We start from the raw sequence: 15,381 nt of genomic DNA on the forward strand, positions 1-15,381 counted from the left end.
CCATTCACAGATGCAGTCCTCATATGATTTCAGACTGACCATCCACCATTTCATTCATATTAAAGGTCACATAGATATGAAACAAAGGCTCCACATAGTGTGATATTGTGAACTAATTACATTTATTTAAATAAAACAACAAAAAGTAAACAGCAATGATTTGCATGAGTATCATTTCATTGCCACAAAACCGTCTGTTTCCAGTAACAAAGATGGCCGAATCTTCATTCTTAGTGTGTATAAACTGCTAAATACTTTTTCTCATCACCAGTTTGAGCAGCCTTGTGACTTCTATCAGTGTCTGGTTAAAGCTTGTAGGAGGAGTTTTCATCCTCCCCTGATTGTCCTATGAGGCTGCATGACCCCTGACCCTCTGTCTGGACAGTGCTGATTGGCCCTGTTCTGATCACATGCACCCTCCCAATAAAAAATAAAAAAACACTCTAGCAATACACACCAAACTGAGCATGTGTAGACTGCCTCCAAGGCTCTGTTCTATCAGGAGATTAGTTAGGGACAGTGGAAGAAGAAAAGGATGAGAGAAGACAGGATCAAACAGCCTTTTTACACAATGCAGAGGGTTAACCCTTAGGTTCCACAGTGAGTATAACAAGCATGCTTTACTGCATATACAGACTGATTTTACTGTTGTGGGTTTAGTAACAATTCTAAGGTTGGGAAAATACTTGGGAGCTTGATAAAAGGCAACATTGAAGAGTTTTTGCTTATATACAACATTTTAAGCAAATCGCAACATGAATTCTTAAAAGACCACATTTGTCAAACAAATCTGATTTCTTGTTATGAGGAAGTATGCAAAAACTTACAAACAAGTGGCTGTGGATATACTTTTTTTTTCAAAAATGTTTGGCACAGCTCCTCACACGTGGCTAATGTGCAAGTTAATGTCTACAGGCTTAGAAAATTCAGTTTTTGAATGGACAGAAAAATGGCTAAAAGGCCATATTCAGTGTAGTAATAGTGTAGTAGTGGTTTATGATTCATACTCAGAATGATCTCAGGCAGTGGTCTCCAAACTGTGGCCTGAGGTCTGGATGCAGGCCTTTGCTAGCCTTTATCCAGCCCTTAGGGCACTATTCCTCCCACTGACAGCATCAGTGGGGTATAATTCTTTCTGCTGACACTAACGATGGGGCACGATTCTTCCCACTAATTCCAATGATGGGGCACGATTCACTCCACTGATATCAATGATGGGGCGCTTTTCACTCCACTGATACCAATGATAGGGTGCTTTTCATGTCACTGATAGCAATGATGGGGCACTATTCCTCCCATTGATACCAATGATGGGGCATTATTCCTCATCCTAGTGACCACCAACCGTGGGGTCATGTTTATTCTCATGGTTGCTGAGCCCAAGACCTTTTCTACCCGCGCCACTGAACACAATCCGGCCCCCCTTAAGTCTGAAGGACAGCAAGCTTGCTCTTTGTTTGAAAAGTTTGGATACACCTGCTCTAAGGTTATTGCTAGTGTACCCCAAAGGTTAGTTTTGGAACTCTTACTTTTTATCTGGTTCAATAATTTTTATTAATTTAAAACAAAGTAACAAGAAAAAGCACCTAATCTGCCCACGCAGGGGCTAGAGCTGGCAACATGAGTATAGGCAGGCTCCTACATGGTGCTAATGCAAAAGGAGGAACAACATCCACAATCAATCATAATAGACATGAGTACAAAACTAGGAAGTTCCAGGGAAGATCCCCTTTGCTGATGGCGCAAACCTGGGCATATTAAATTCCAGACAACGGTGCATTATGTTAAAGAATTATATAAAAACTTAAAGAGGGAGCAGAGTGCTGTCAAGAAAGGGAAAGCAAAGGAAACAAGAAAGAGGAGAGAAGGCAAGACCAAGACAGAGAAAGAGAGCGGGGGCTCGGGATCATAGAGGGTGCCAGTCAAAGCTGGCCCACACTAGTCAGGGGAAGAGTAACGAAGGCATACACCAACCGTGGTTCCCAAATCTATAGGTACTTGGCATGGGAGTCTTTAAGGATGGACATTTGTTCATTGAGCAGCATAGCCGTTATACAGTCTCTCACTCCCTGGAACGGACTGTGGGTTTCTTCCAGGCTGGGCAATTGTCCTCTTAGTTGAAATAAACAGGTAGCATGCCAATATTTGTTGACGAGCAAATAAGCCCGGCATAGGGTAATGTAATAAAGCAAAATTAGTAGGGTTGCACCGATACTGATATCAGTGCCAATATCAAGCATTTGCACGAGTAGCAGTACTTGTGCAAATGCTCCGATGCTTGATCCGATACCTGTTGTATCAGACCAGGCATCCTCAGTGTAGCAGGGAGGGCGGGCAGCCTCACAGGTGATCGGTGTGGCGGTGGGGGCAGTTACAAGCACCAATTCCCCCCCTATAGCCTTTCAATAAAGCAGCTGACAGACGCTTTTCCCCCTCTCCATCCTGCAACTTTCAGATGCTTTATTGAAAGGCTATACGGGGGATTGGTGCTTGTAACTCCCCCCAGTGCTGCACTGATTACCCCCAACTGATGGCTCCCCGGGTCCTCCTCTGGCTTCAGGGTCCTCTTCCCTCCAGTGCCGTCCTCCTTCCCTCCGGTGTAGTCCTCCCTCTCTTCGTGTCCTCCTCCAGTCCCCCTCCTCCTCCGGGTCCCCCTCTGTGCTCTGCCCCCTCACAGATCTGTCAGGATGGAGAGCGGAGGAAGGAGCCGGTAAATACGTAATTTACCAGCTCCTTCCTTTTCCAAATGCACACTGATCACTGACTGTCCATTCATAACTGAGCATTTTAAACTGTGTTTACAATGCTTCAGTTTATGAATGGAGAGGAGCCTCTGTCTCCTCTCCATTCATTTCAGATTTTGTAAGATTAATCTTCAAGTTTGAGAGTGTCCCGAAATGTTGGAGTTGGAGTTCTCGCTTCAGGACTGGCAACGAGATCGCCGGGTCTAATAGGTGGAATAAGGCATCGTCCGCATAAGCTAAAAGCTTATGCTCTGTTTTGCCCACCTTTAGGCCTTTAATGTCTGTATTTGCTCTCATTTCTCCTAACAGAGGCTCTAGGGCTAATACAAAAAGGGGAGGTGACAATGGGCACCCCTGCCTCGTGCCGTTCCTGATCGAGAACCTAGATGAGAAAATACCATTGATTTTAACTTGTGCACTGGGTTTGAAATAAAGGGCCAGAATCCAAGTGAGCATCGCTAAGGTTCTCAGCACCCCACGGAGATACGCCCAATCAATGCGGTGAAACGCCTTCTCTGTGTCTGTGGATCAAATAAGGACGCAGCTCCTGTCTATGTCTAGCCCAATGTATCAGTTGAATCACCCTAATGGAATTATCTCTGGCCTCACATCCTTTGATAAAGCGCGTTTGGTCAGCATGGATGATGTGAGGCATGAGATATTTCATTTGGTTCGCCAATATTTTTACCAATATCTTAATGTCAGTGTTTAGCAAGGATATAGGGATACAGTGGGATCTTTACCTTCCTTCGGTATCACCGAGATATGGGTCACCAGCGCCTCTGGGGGGATCATGTTGTCATTCGCTAGGGAGTTAAAATACCTACACATGGGACATTTAGTGAACCTGTTTGGGCCTGGGCTTTTCCCATTGGGCAGCGATTTCACAGTTGATTCGATCTCTGCTGCAGTGATTGGAGATTCCATATCAGACCGCTGGTCGTCGGTTAAAGGTGGTAGGTCAGTCATAGCCAAGTAGTCCTGAATTCCAGTCAGCCTAGCAGCCTTGGTGCCGGGGGTCAAGTTAGCGTCCAAATGATACAGTTCTGCATAATAATCGCGGAACCCCGAGGCAATTTTGGATGACTGAAATACCAGTTCTCCAGAAGGGGAGCGGAGTTTATGCACATATTTCTGATTGCGTTTCGTACGTAGAGCTCTAGCTAGCATACGTCTGCATTTAGTGTCATGTTCATAGTACTTGTGTAACAGGTACCATAGCTGTTTCCGCGCTTGGCGGTCTAGCAAGTGCGAGAATAGCTCCGTTAGTTTTAGTAAAGCCTCAGGGTCTCCACCATTCTTATGTTTGAGTTCCGCTTGTTGTAGTGCGGTCAGTACCCAGTGGAAGTCAGCTTGGCATTCCCTTTTTAGTTTAGAGCCAAGGGAAATCAGTTCTCCCCTCACTACTGCCTTATGGCCTTCCCAGATCATCCCGTCACTAAGGTCGTCTGTTGTGTTTTCCTTAAAATAATACGTCAAGGTGTCCGAGATCTTTGAAGCCTCTACAGAGTCGTCCAACAGGTTTTCATTTAATCGCCAAGACCAGGCCCTATGGGCCCCTGTGGGTACAGCGAGGGTGACCGTGATCGGTGCATGGTCTGACATAGTAATGTGCTCAATGGACGAGTGCTGCAGGAGCTCCAGAGTGGGGTGGGCAATACAGAGAAGGTCTATACGTGTATAGATGTTGTGGACCTTAGAATAGTAGCTAAAGTCTCTGCCCGAGGGGTGAAGTACTCTCCAACTATCAACCAACCCATAGGTCTGAAGTGATTTACGGAAGTGCCTAAGGAATGCGTGGGAATGAGTAGCTCTACCATGTGAAGTATCGAGGGATGGGTCTGGACTGACATTGAAGCTGTTTTGAGTTAGGAGCGCATATGGTGGCAAAAGTGTATTTTGTACCTGCAATAGTCCCTTTAACTTAAGAAAGACATAACGGCCCTGGGGGTCTACTTGATTCCCCGTGGGTTGGAAGGGACATGATTTATGAATCACAATGGCCGTACCTCTAGATTTACTAACAGTGGATGTACTGACGAACCACTGATTGTATAGATGCGTGTACAATTTAGGTGTAGACAGGTGAGTAAAATGGGTCTATTGAAGGAAAATGACCTGTGCCCTCAGCTTCTTTAATTCCCACCATAGCTTGCTACGCTTACAGGGGGAGCAAAGACCTCGAACATTGTATGATTTTACCTTAAGAGTCGCCATATCTGTGTGAAAGAACCAGCATGCCCATGGTAGGGGGGGGGGGGGGGGGCGGTGCAGGCAACGAGGTGCTTGGTGGATCTTGGGAGTAGAAGGAAAGGAGATAGAAAGAAGGGAGAAAAAGAAAAAGGTTATACATAAGTAAACATCATTGAAAACATAAACATGACCAACTGTCAGGTAGAGCCAAACAGTCAAAACATAACTGCAGGCTGGGTCTAGGGAGCTCCCATTCCATAGGAGTATCCCCAGGCCCAAGTCCACTGTCCCAATAGGGATCTAAACCCATATAAGGGTGGCCTACGGGGGGAATGTGAGCCAACATCAAAGAACGGGGGAGGGCGTCCACCCTGCACACACCACATCTGACAGTGTGTGATGTACCGGTTGTCCTTAGGAGGGGTATGTAGTAGAATTTAGGAACACAGACGGGTTCCGACAGGACCATAATAACAGATGTGGTGCCCAGTCGCTAGAGACTCAGGGAAGGCCTACCCTCAACCCCAGCAATCACTGGTCTCTGAAGTGTGACTGCCACTGCCGTGCAGTAGCAAGGATCCTCCAAGCCAGCCAGTCTACGACTGAAACAGTGTCAAGAAAAAGGGCGAAGAAAAAAAAAAACAAAGGAGTTATAAACCATTCAGACCTTCAGTCTCTGGTGGTAGAAGGACTGGGTGATGCTCCAGGTGTAGGCCGTTGTTGACTCTATCGGTGACTGTGGCACTTTGCAGGCAGCCAGGGCTGAGAAGGCTGGAGGACCGGGAAGTTCACCATCTCCGAGGGTCCCCTCCAATCTGGGAAATCCACCGGATGACTTGTCTGCCGTCTGACTTGTCTGCCGTCATTAGCTGCCTGTAGGTAAAACGGAAAACCCCAACGGTAAGGGAGACCTGCTTCCTGTAGGGCTGCCAGCAATGGCTTCAAGGCTCTGCGCTGCATAAGGGTGCGTCGAGAAATGTCTTGGTAAAAGAAAAGATGAGCACCGTCAAAATCAAAAAACAGTCTTTTACGCATTTTTTGCATAATACGATCGTTGAGGGTGTATTTGTGCAGCTTGCAGATAATGTCTCTAGGATTGTGAACATCTTGCGAAGGAGGTCTAAGAGCCTTGTGGGCCCTATCAATCTCAATGGGAACAGTATCCGGCAATTCCAGGATTTCTCTTAATACACCTACCAGTGTGGGGATAAAAGACTGGAGCAAAAGTTCAACTGTCACCCCAGACAACCAACCAATCAGATTTTATCCTTCAAATGACAACCCAACAGTTGTGCAAAAAATGATAGTGACTGTAAGAACACCAAATTGACAAAGAAGATTGAAAAATCTACCAAGCAACTGAGAAGAGAATATTAAACCTCAAATGTGAGGTAGTATTGAGTTGTATACCCTCCGTTACAACCTAGTAGATCAATCCATGGTTATGATATGGCTCCAACATATTCAGCTGTGCTGTAAAGACAACACTGAGCCAGTTTCTGCGCCAGAAGAGCTTACACTCTAATCCTACTATGATAGATAGATACACAATTAGATAATAGGTCAATTACTAGTTAGATAGATAAATATGTAATAGTTGATAGACAGTTAGATGGACAGGTAGACAAATGGATAATAGAGCAGATACGTTAGTTGACAGTCAGATAGACAAATATCTAGAAAATAAATTGGTTGGTTGATAGACAGACACATAGGTGTGCACAAGGGATGTGCCAGATGTGCTTGGGCACACCCTAATCCCTACGTGCGGTGCTGATTCCCTACTGCCCAGGCTCCCCACCCCCACCCCGTAGTGCTGCTTGCATCCCTCCTCTCCTCTCCCACTGGCTGCTGCGGGGGATGTTTTAGGATGGAGAGTGGGGGGAAGGGGCTAGTAAATATGTCATTTACCAGCCCCTTTCTTTTCCAAATGAAGATAGTGAATACACTCGCTCACTGTGTTCATTCATGACTGAAGCATAGTAAACTGTACTGTAGTACTATGCTTCAGTTTGTGAATGACCAGGAAGCTGCTCAGCACAGAGCACTTCCCATTGATTTACTTCCAGTACAGCTGAGGCTGCAGAGAAAGGCAGGTGTGTTTGAGTTTTGGGGGTGCACACCCTAATGCAATAGGCTGCGCACACCAATGGACAGACAGATAGATTCATGTATGGGCAGGCTGGTTAAACACAAGTTGTTCTATCGATTGACTTCTGTACAAGTAGCCTGTTGGAAAATGTTCTGTTGATCAGTGCCACCGGCTATAGCTGTCAGGGCTGATCAGTGTAATATGACAGCAGGGAAGTCTCCCTGCTGTCAGAATACAATAACTCAGAGGGAGGGATTCTCACATCCACATCCAATGTGTGGATGAAGTTATCAAGTCATTTTCTTTCATTCAGTCTACTGTTTGAACTAAAAAAAAAAAAAGACTAATGTATGGCCAGCCTCAGGGGTATCATGAGAGCCATCTACCTGTCCTTCTATCAACTAGCTTATCTACCTATTTGCCTATCTATGTATGATGTATGTACTGTATGTATTCTATCTATCTATCTATCTATCTATCTATCTATCTATCTATCTATCTATCTATCTATCTATCTATCTATCTATCTATCTATCTATCTATCTATCTATCTATCTATCTATCTATCAGCTATGTTACTAGATAGACAGATTAGATAGATTAGATAGATAGATAGATAGATAGATAGATAGATAGATAGATAGATAGATAGATAGATAGATAGATAGATAGATAGATAGATAGATAGATAGATAGATAGATAGATAGATAGATAGATAGATAGATAGATAGATAGAGTCTATTATCTATTTATTATCTACTGTCTATCAACTAACCAATTTATTTTCTAGATATTTGTATGTCTATCTATCTTCTATCTATTTGTCTCTCTCTATCCATCTATTAATGTATCGATTCTGTTTGTCAACCTGTCCATCTAACTTTCTATCTATTACATATTTGTTTATCTATCTATCTATCATCCCTAATATTTACCTATCTGGGCATCTATCTATGTTATATATTATGTTATCTATTTATCTGTCTACTATCCTATCTAGTATCTACCTATTTTTCTATCTACTAAGTAATCTATGATCTATCTATCTATCCACTAACTAATTGATATCTACTTAGTTGTCTAAATATCCATCTACTGTACATATTAATGTATATATTCTATTCTCTTTTTGTCCACCTGTCCATCTAACTATTTTTCTATAGATAAGAAAGAATGATAGACAAATAGCTAGATAATCAATACCTTTGTTGATCTATTAATAGATAGATGGGCAAGTAGATGAATAGATAACATGGATGCACAAATAGGAGGATAATAGGTAAGTTAAATGATAGATACTGTAGATAAACAAGAAGATAGATAGATAGATAGATAGATAGATAGATAGATAGATAGATAGATAGATAGATAGATAGATAGATAGATAGATAGATAGATAGATAGATAGATAGATAGATAGATAGATAGATAGATAGATAGATAGATAGACTTTTTGTCTATATATGCATCTATTTTTCGATCGACTAAATTATCTACCTATTTGTCTACCTGTCTATCTCTCTACTAACTTATGTATTCTATTATCTATTTACTTGTCCATCTATCTTTAATAACTTATCAAATTATGTATTACATATTTATCTATCTACTATTTTTTTATATGTTATCTACCTATTTTTCTACTATCTATCTTTCTATCATCTAAGTTAATAGTTGTTTATCTATCTAAGATAGATAGATAGATAATAGGTATGTTAGATGATAGATAGGTAGATATGTAGATAATGAGTACATTAGTTATTAAAATATAGATAAACAGGTAGATACATAGATTATAGAATAGATAAGATAGATGTATAGATAGATAATAGAATAGTTAGAGATAGATAGATAGATAGATAGATAGATAGATAGATAGATAGATAGATAGATAGATAGATAGATAGATAGATAGATAGATAGATATTATAGAGAGACTCTTTGTCTATCTATCAACTAAGTTATTTGTTATCTATTTGTCTGCCTGACCTGTCTATCTATCTCTCTGTCCATCTAAAATATATCAAATGACTTATCTATTCTCTTCATATTTGAATATCTAACTACTATTTCTCTACTATCTACCTGTCTATCGGATGGATTGAAAGATAGATAGATAGATAGATAGATAGATAGATAGATAGATAGATAGATAGATAGATAGATAGATAGATAGATAGATAGATAGATAGATAGATAGATAGATAGGGTCTTTCTTGCAGGTCTCTTACATTTTTGCACATAAGTTCTCTATGTATATTCTCATCTTCTGCCCTAAAATAATGATAATGAGAAATGTGTGTGATAAGATCTCTCCATTCTACACCCGCTGGTCGCCGCCTGCAAGGGGGCGGGGCCTGATCCCTCACCCGGGTGGGGTGTTATATAAGCCGCGGGCAAGGCTGCCAGTCAGTTGTGGCTCCGGACTGGACATGATGACGGGCAGAGAGGGGCCCCCAGGAGCCCCCCGAAGCACAGGATTTGGCATCCAGGAGATTTTGGGACTCAATAAGGACCCACCGACCCCTCCCAGGGGGCACCTTGCCCCCATCCCCCCAGGGGCCCATCTACTGGCAGCCCGCTCTGGTTTGGGGCTCTTGGGGGCCACAGCCATTCCCACATTCTACGGCCAACCGGCCCTATTACTGGGGGAGCCACAGGGGCCACACAGAAGTCCGGGGCCCGAGGAGGAGAGCCGGACCTGCAGCTCAGGTGAGTCAGGAGATCCTCCGAGGCTCATTCCGATATGTCAGTGACAATCCTCTCTGATTATAGCGAACGATATCACACCGAGAGAAAAAGAGCAGCTCTCTAACATACCATTATCAGGAGCTTACCATTTGTATCAATACTTTACACCTTATATTACTATTATGTCTTTCATATCAGTACTTTACAATTGATATCAAAATTATACATTTTAAATCGGTACTGTGCAATTTATATTAGCAATACACAATTCATAATAACATTGTTACATTTATATCAGCTTTATTCTATTTATATCAACATTATACAATGTGTATTTATGTTATACTATTAAATAAACATTATACAGTTTATATCTACAATATGCAATCAATGTCAATATTATGCAATTTATAACAGTTTTTTCTACTTTATAACAATCTTTTACAATTCAAAACAATAGTATACCATTTATATTAGTATTATACAGTTTATATCTAAAATATACACATTATATCAGTGTTATACAGTTTATTTAAAAATTATACAATGTATATCAATATTGTACCATTTATACAAACAGCATATATCTACGATATACAAATAATATCAGTATTATACAGTTTATTTTAAAATTATACAATTTATATCAATATTGTACCATTTATACAAACAGTTTATATCTACGATATACAAATAATATCAGTATTATACAGTTTATTTAAAAATAATACTATTTATATTAATTTTATACAAGTATTTTACAGTTTATATACAAATTATATATCAGTATCATACAATTCATATGAAAATTCTACAATTTGTATTAATGTTATGCAATTTATACAAGCATTATACAGTTCATACCTACATAATACAATGTATTTGATTTTTAACATTATTCAATATATATATTATTCTTATAATTTATAAAAATAGCAGTTAATATCCATATTACGATTTATAACAATATCTCTTAGATATGATAGTAGTAAACTTTGTAGAATGCTGATATAAATTGTAAGATATTTTTGATTAACTGTACAAAATTACTGATACAATTTATACAAAACATGTACAATTATTATCAGAATCATACAATGTATAATAGTTTCTTATAATAAAATAATATACTGTATTAGTTATATTAGTAATTGATGTATATTGTCATAGACTGTATAAAATGATATAAATTGTATAATTTACTGTATCCGTTGTAAGATGCTGTTATAAGTTGTATCCGTTTTACATAGTATTGATATATTTACATCAATATATTACAAATTTAAAACAATATTTTTTTAACTTCTGTGAGTGTAATGTAATTTATATCGGTTTCATTCAATTATTCTCAATATCTTTCCATTTTTATTACCTGTATTATACAAATGTAAAATGTATAACATCATTATTACTATTTCATGCACTTGATATCAGTGCAAATATTTTTTATCATAATCTCTTCCACCCAATATAATCATAGATACCGAAAATATTTCAGAACAGTCCAATATAATTCCTCATCTGTCCCCAATCCTGTAACACAAGTTTTAAATACTACTACTACTACTACCACTACTACTACTACCACTACTACTACTACTAATAATAATAATAATCATAATAATACAGGTGATGATAATCATTATTATTATTACAACAACCGGCAGTAAACATGATCCAGTGGATCATAAGCTTTTCCTGTGTGACTCCTAGCTCTCCCTATAGGATGTTTTTAACAAGAGATATTATAATTTCCTGAAATTTCTAACAATCCATGATGTGTTATGTTATTGGAGAAACATTCCAGTGTGATACAGTGATACGAGGATTATTTCCAGAGTGATCCAATGATTTGGGGGTGGGGGTGGGGGTGTTCCAGTGTGATACAATGATAGGAGTTATAATCCAGTGTTATACAAAGATAGGAGTTATATCCAGTGTGATACAATGATAATAAGTATATTCCAGTGTTATACAATAATAGCAGATGTAGTGTGATACAATAATAGGAGGGATCGTCCAGTGTGATACAATAATGGTAGTTATATTCCATTGTGATAAAATGATAGGAGGGTTATCTCATTGTGATACAAGGATAGGAGGAATATTCCAGTATGGTCGAGTCATTTCTGATAAGGAGCCGTTTAGTACAGGATACATTTTCTGATCTTGTACAGTGTGATCTCTGATAGTGAAACAATAATTATAAATGGTAGCAGGGTCTTCTACGTTTCTGTCTGATGGATTCCTGGTATCGAGAAGGAGATATTTTCTTTGATATTAGGAAAAAAAATATTTCTAGCGACATTTACTTCCAGGTGGTAAAAATTGTAACAAAACATATCTCCAAAATCACTTCCATCCTCCAGAACATTTCCATCTCATAAGATGAATATTCAACATAACCAATTGTACAAAATAATGATAATCATACAGCAATCTCTTTTCTTATGACATGATTAATACAGATGTAGAAGACAATACTATTCGGATAGATCTCTCAACCTTAATTCGATTATATGAAAAATATAATAATAATATTAATAATAACACTAATAATAATAATACAAAATAATACTGCTTCCAAAACTACTACTACTTACTCATTCTCCTCCTACTACTACTACTACCACTACTACTACTACTACTACTACTACTACTACTACTACTAATAATAATAATAATAATGAACACGACTTCCAAAACAGCTACTACTTCTACTCCTTCTACTACTACTACTGACAATAATACAAACGAATACTACTTCCAAAACAGCTACTACTTCTACTCCTTCTACTACTACTAATAATAATGCAAAAGAATACTACTTCCAAAACTACTACTACTACTACTACTACTACTACTAAATAATAAAAAAAAAGAATAATAATCTATGAGAATGAAGAAAGAAAGAATAGGTTGGTTTTATTCGTCTCCTGTCCCCAGAAGTAATTCTGTATTACCCTTATATTGCAGTACAGTATATATATGGTATTTAATCCAGCATATGATGTATAGTCCATATGTTATATAGTATAATATATGGTATATCGTCCAGTTTATGATATATATAATCCAATGGTTGATGTATAGCCCATTATATGATATATAATCCAGTATATGATGCATAGTCCAGTATATATATCGTCCACCATATGGGATGCAGTTAAGTATACCAGTCTATGATGTAGTCCATATCGCAATTTAGCCTAGTAAATGCATACAGACCAGTGTATGTAATATAGTCCATTATATGGTATATAATTCAGTATATGATATGCAGTCTAGTATATGGTATATAGACCAGTATGTGATGTATAGTCCTGTAAAAGATATATCATCCAATATGATGTATAGTCCATATCCAGTATATGATGTATAGTCCTGTATATGATCTATTATCCAGTACATGATGTATGATCCTGTACATAGTGTAGGTCCACATAGTAATTTATTCCAGTATATAAGATAAAATTCAGTATTTAGAATATAGTCCAGTATATGGTTTATAATTATATATATATATATATATATATATATATATATATATATATATATATATATATATATATTATACATTGGTATCATTACATTGAACTCATTCCACAGATGACCAAGATCTGTCTTGATATGATACGATAAGATATGATATGGGTACCAGGCGATCCTTTTGAAAACAGAATATTTTCTGCAGTGTCTTCTGTCCGATCACCAGAACAAAATGGAGAATCTTTCCGATCCCATTGTGTGTGATTCCTATATCGGCTCATGCAATCTTATTGGCACTTTGGCAGATACACCTGTCAATCATTCAGCCCGATCTGGTCTCAGTAAAGCTCGGTGTAATATAAAGCAGGGAGGAGAAGCTCCCTTTATCTTATAAAAAAATATCTGACCGCTATATTAACGAACCGACCGAAGGACGACTTTATACGTCCTGTGAAAGAAAGTGCGCTAGTTTAGTACATGCTGTGTTCTGAATCGGCCGATGAGGATAAACACCGAAAATCGGATTCGAATTCAAAATAATCCTCGCACTATTCCCCATAGACGTCTGATTAGATAGGGATTAGGACGATAAATCAGCAGATTAGGAAGGCAGCGATTATTTCTTGTGCGATATCATATATCATCCTATGAGTCTTCTGTGTCGTGTAGATCTCCTTCCGATATCGGACCTATCATTGCCCGACCACAACCAAAAACAATATATTATATTATATTATATTATATTATATTATATTATATTATATTATATTATATTTATGTTACCCTGTAATCCCAATAATTCGATGTAATTTGATCTCTAATCTAATAAAGCCCTAATATAGGACAGATCAATGGCAATAATTGTGAATGAAATGGCAAATAGGGGGGAGGGGGGTTGTTAATTCATTTGGGATGATGGGGGTGATAGTCTGATTCTGTCCCCAGGGATCACGGGATGATGGGGGTGATAGTGAAATTCAGTCTATTGGGATGATAGCGGTGCTAGTCTGATTTATTCTCCAGAGTTAATAGGAAAAAAAGTCCTATTCAGTCTCCTGGAATGATGGGAATGATACTTTGATTCTGTCCTCAGGGATGAGGGCGTAAAAGTTATAGTCCTGGGATGATGAAGGTGATAGTCCCACTCAGTCATTTGGGATGATGGGGGTGATAGTCTGATTCTGTCTCCAGGGATGAGTTGGGGGGGGGGGGGATTATTCGTCTCTTAGGATGAAGGGGCGTTTTCTTTAGTAGAGTTTGAAAACTTAATCTAATTATATAATAATCAAATGGAAACACATATATTTGATTTCAATTTTACTGTTTATTATTTTACTTGCAAATATTGAAAACATTTATATATATTGTTGTTTTATTTATTTAAATACAATTTAAATACATTTATTTATTTATTTATTTTTATTTATTTAAATACTGAAATAATATTTATTTATTTCAGTATTTACAATATATTTGTACAAACTATTTGATATTTTACTCTTGCTGTACTATCCAATGAATTTCATTGTTTGTACATTCTTTATTTGAAAAAAATCTGAATAAAATCTTTGAAAAGGGATGATGGGGGTGATAGTCTGATTCAATTTTCAGGGATGATGGGGGTAATAGTTTGATTCAGGATCCTGGAAAGATAGGGTTGATAGTCTGATTCAGTCTTCAGGGATGATGGAGGTGATAGGCTCATGGTATGATAGTTTAGACTGATTTTTTTTCTCTGGCATAATGGAGGTGATAGTTTGATTCAGTCTCCAGGAATGATAGTCTCCAGAAATCATAGGGATAAAGGTCTTATTACTTGTCATAGGATGATGGGGTGGTTGTGGGATTCAGTCTCCAGGGATGATGGAGGTGATAGTCAAATCCAGTCTCAAGGGATGATGGGGGTCATAGTCTGATTCACTCTTCTGGAATGATGAGGATGATAGTCTGATTCAGTCTCAAGGGATCATAGGGGTGAAAGTCTGATTCTGACTCATCATGGGATAGGAAAATAGGAAAAAAAAGTCCTATTCAGTCTCCTGGAATGATGGGAGTGATACTTTGATTCTGTCCTCAGGGATGATGGGGGTGAAAGTATGATTCAGTCTCTGGGGATGATGGAAGTGATAGTCTGATTCAGTCTCCAGTGATCATAGGGGTGAAAGTCTGAT

General features: G+C 38.5%; 1 protein-coding gene across 2 annotated transcripts in view; it reads left to right on the forward strand.

Annotated features, from left to right (window-relative positions):
- Positions 1-9,419: 9,419 nt before the first annotated feature.
- Positions 9,420-15,381, forward strand: part of VSX2 (visual system homeobox 2) — a 45,211-nt gene continuing 39,249 nt past the window's right edge. For both annotated transcript variants that reach the window (XM_073610580.1, XM_073610579.1), the window contains exon 1: positions 9,420-9,742. In XM_073610580.1, coding sequence (XP_073466681.1) covers positions 9,463-9,742 — 280 coding nt within the window. In that variant the 5' untranslated portion in view covers positions 9,420-9,462. The remainder of the gene's footprint in view (positions 9,743-15,381) is intronic.

The sequence above is a fragment of the Aquarana catesbeiana genome, linkage group LG13 (genome assembly GCF_042186555.1).
Source record: "Aquarana catesbeiana isolate 2022-GZ linkage group LG13, ASM4218655v1, whole genome shotgun sequence".
NCBI classification, from domain to species: Eukaryota; Metazoa; Chordata; class Amphibia; order Anura; family Ranidae; genus Aquarana; species Aquarana catesbeiana.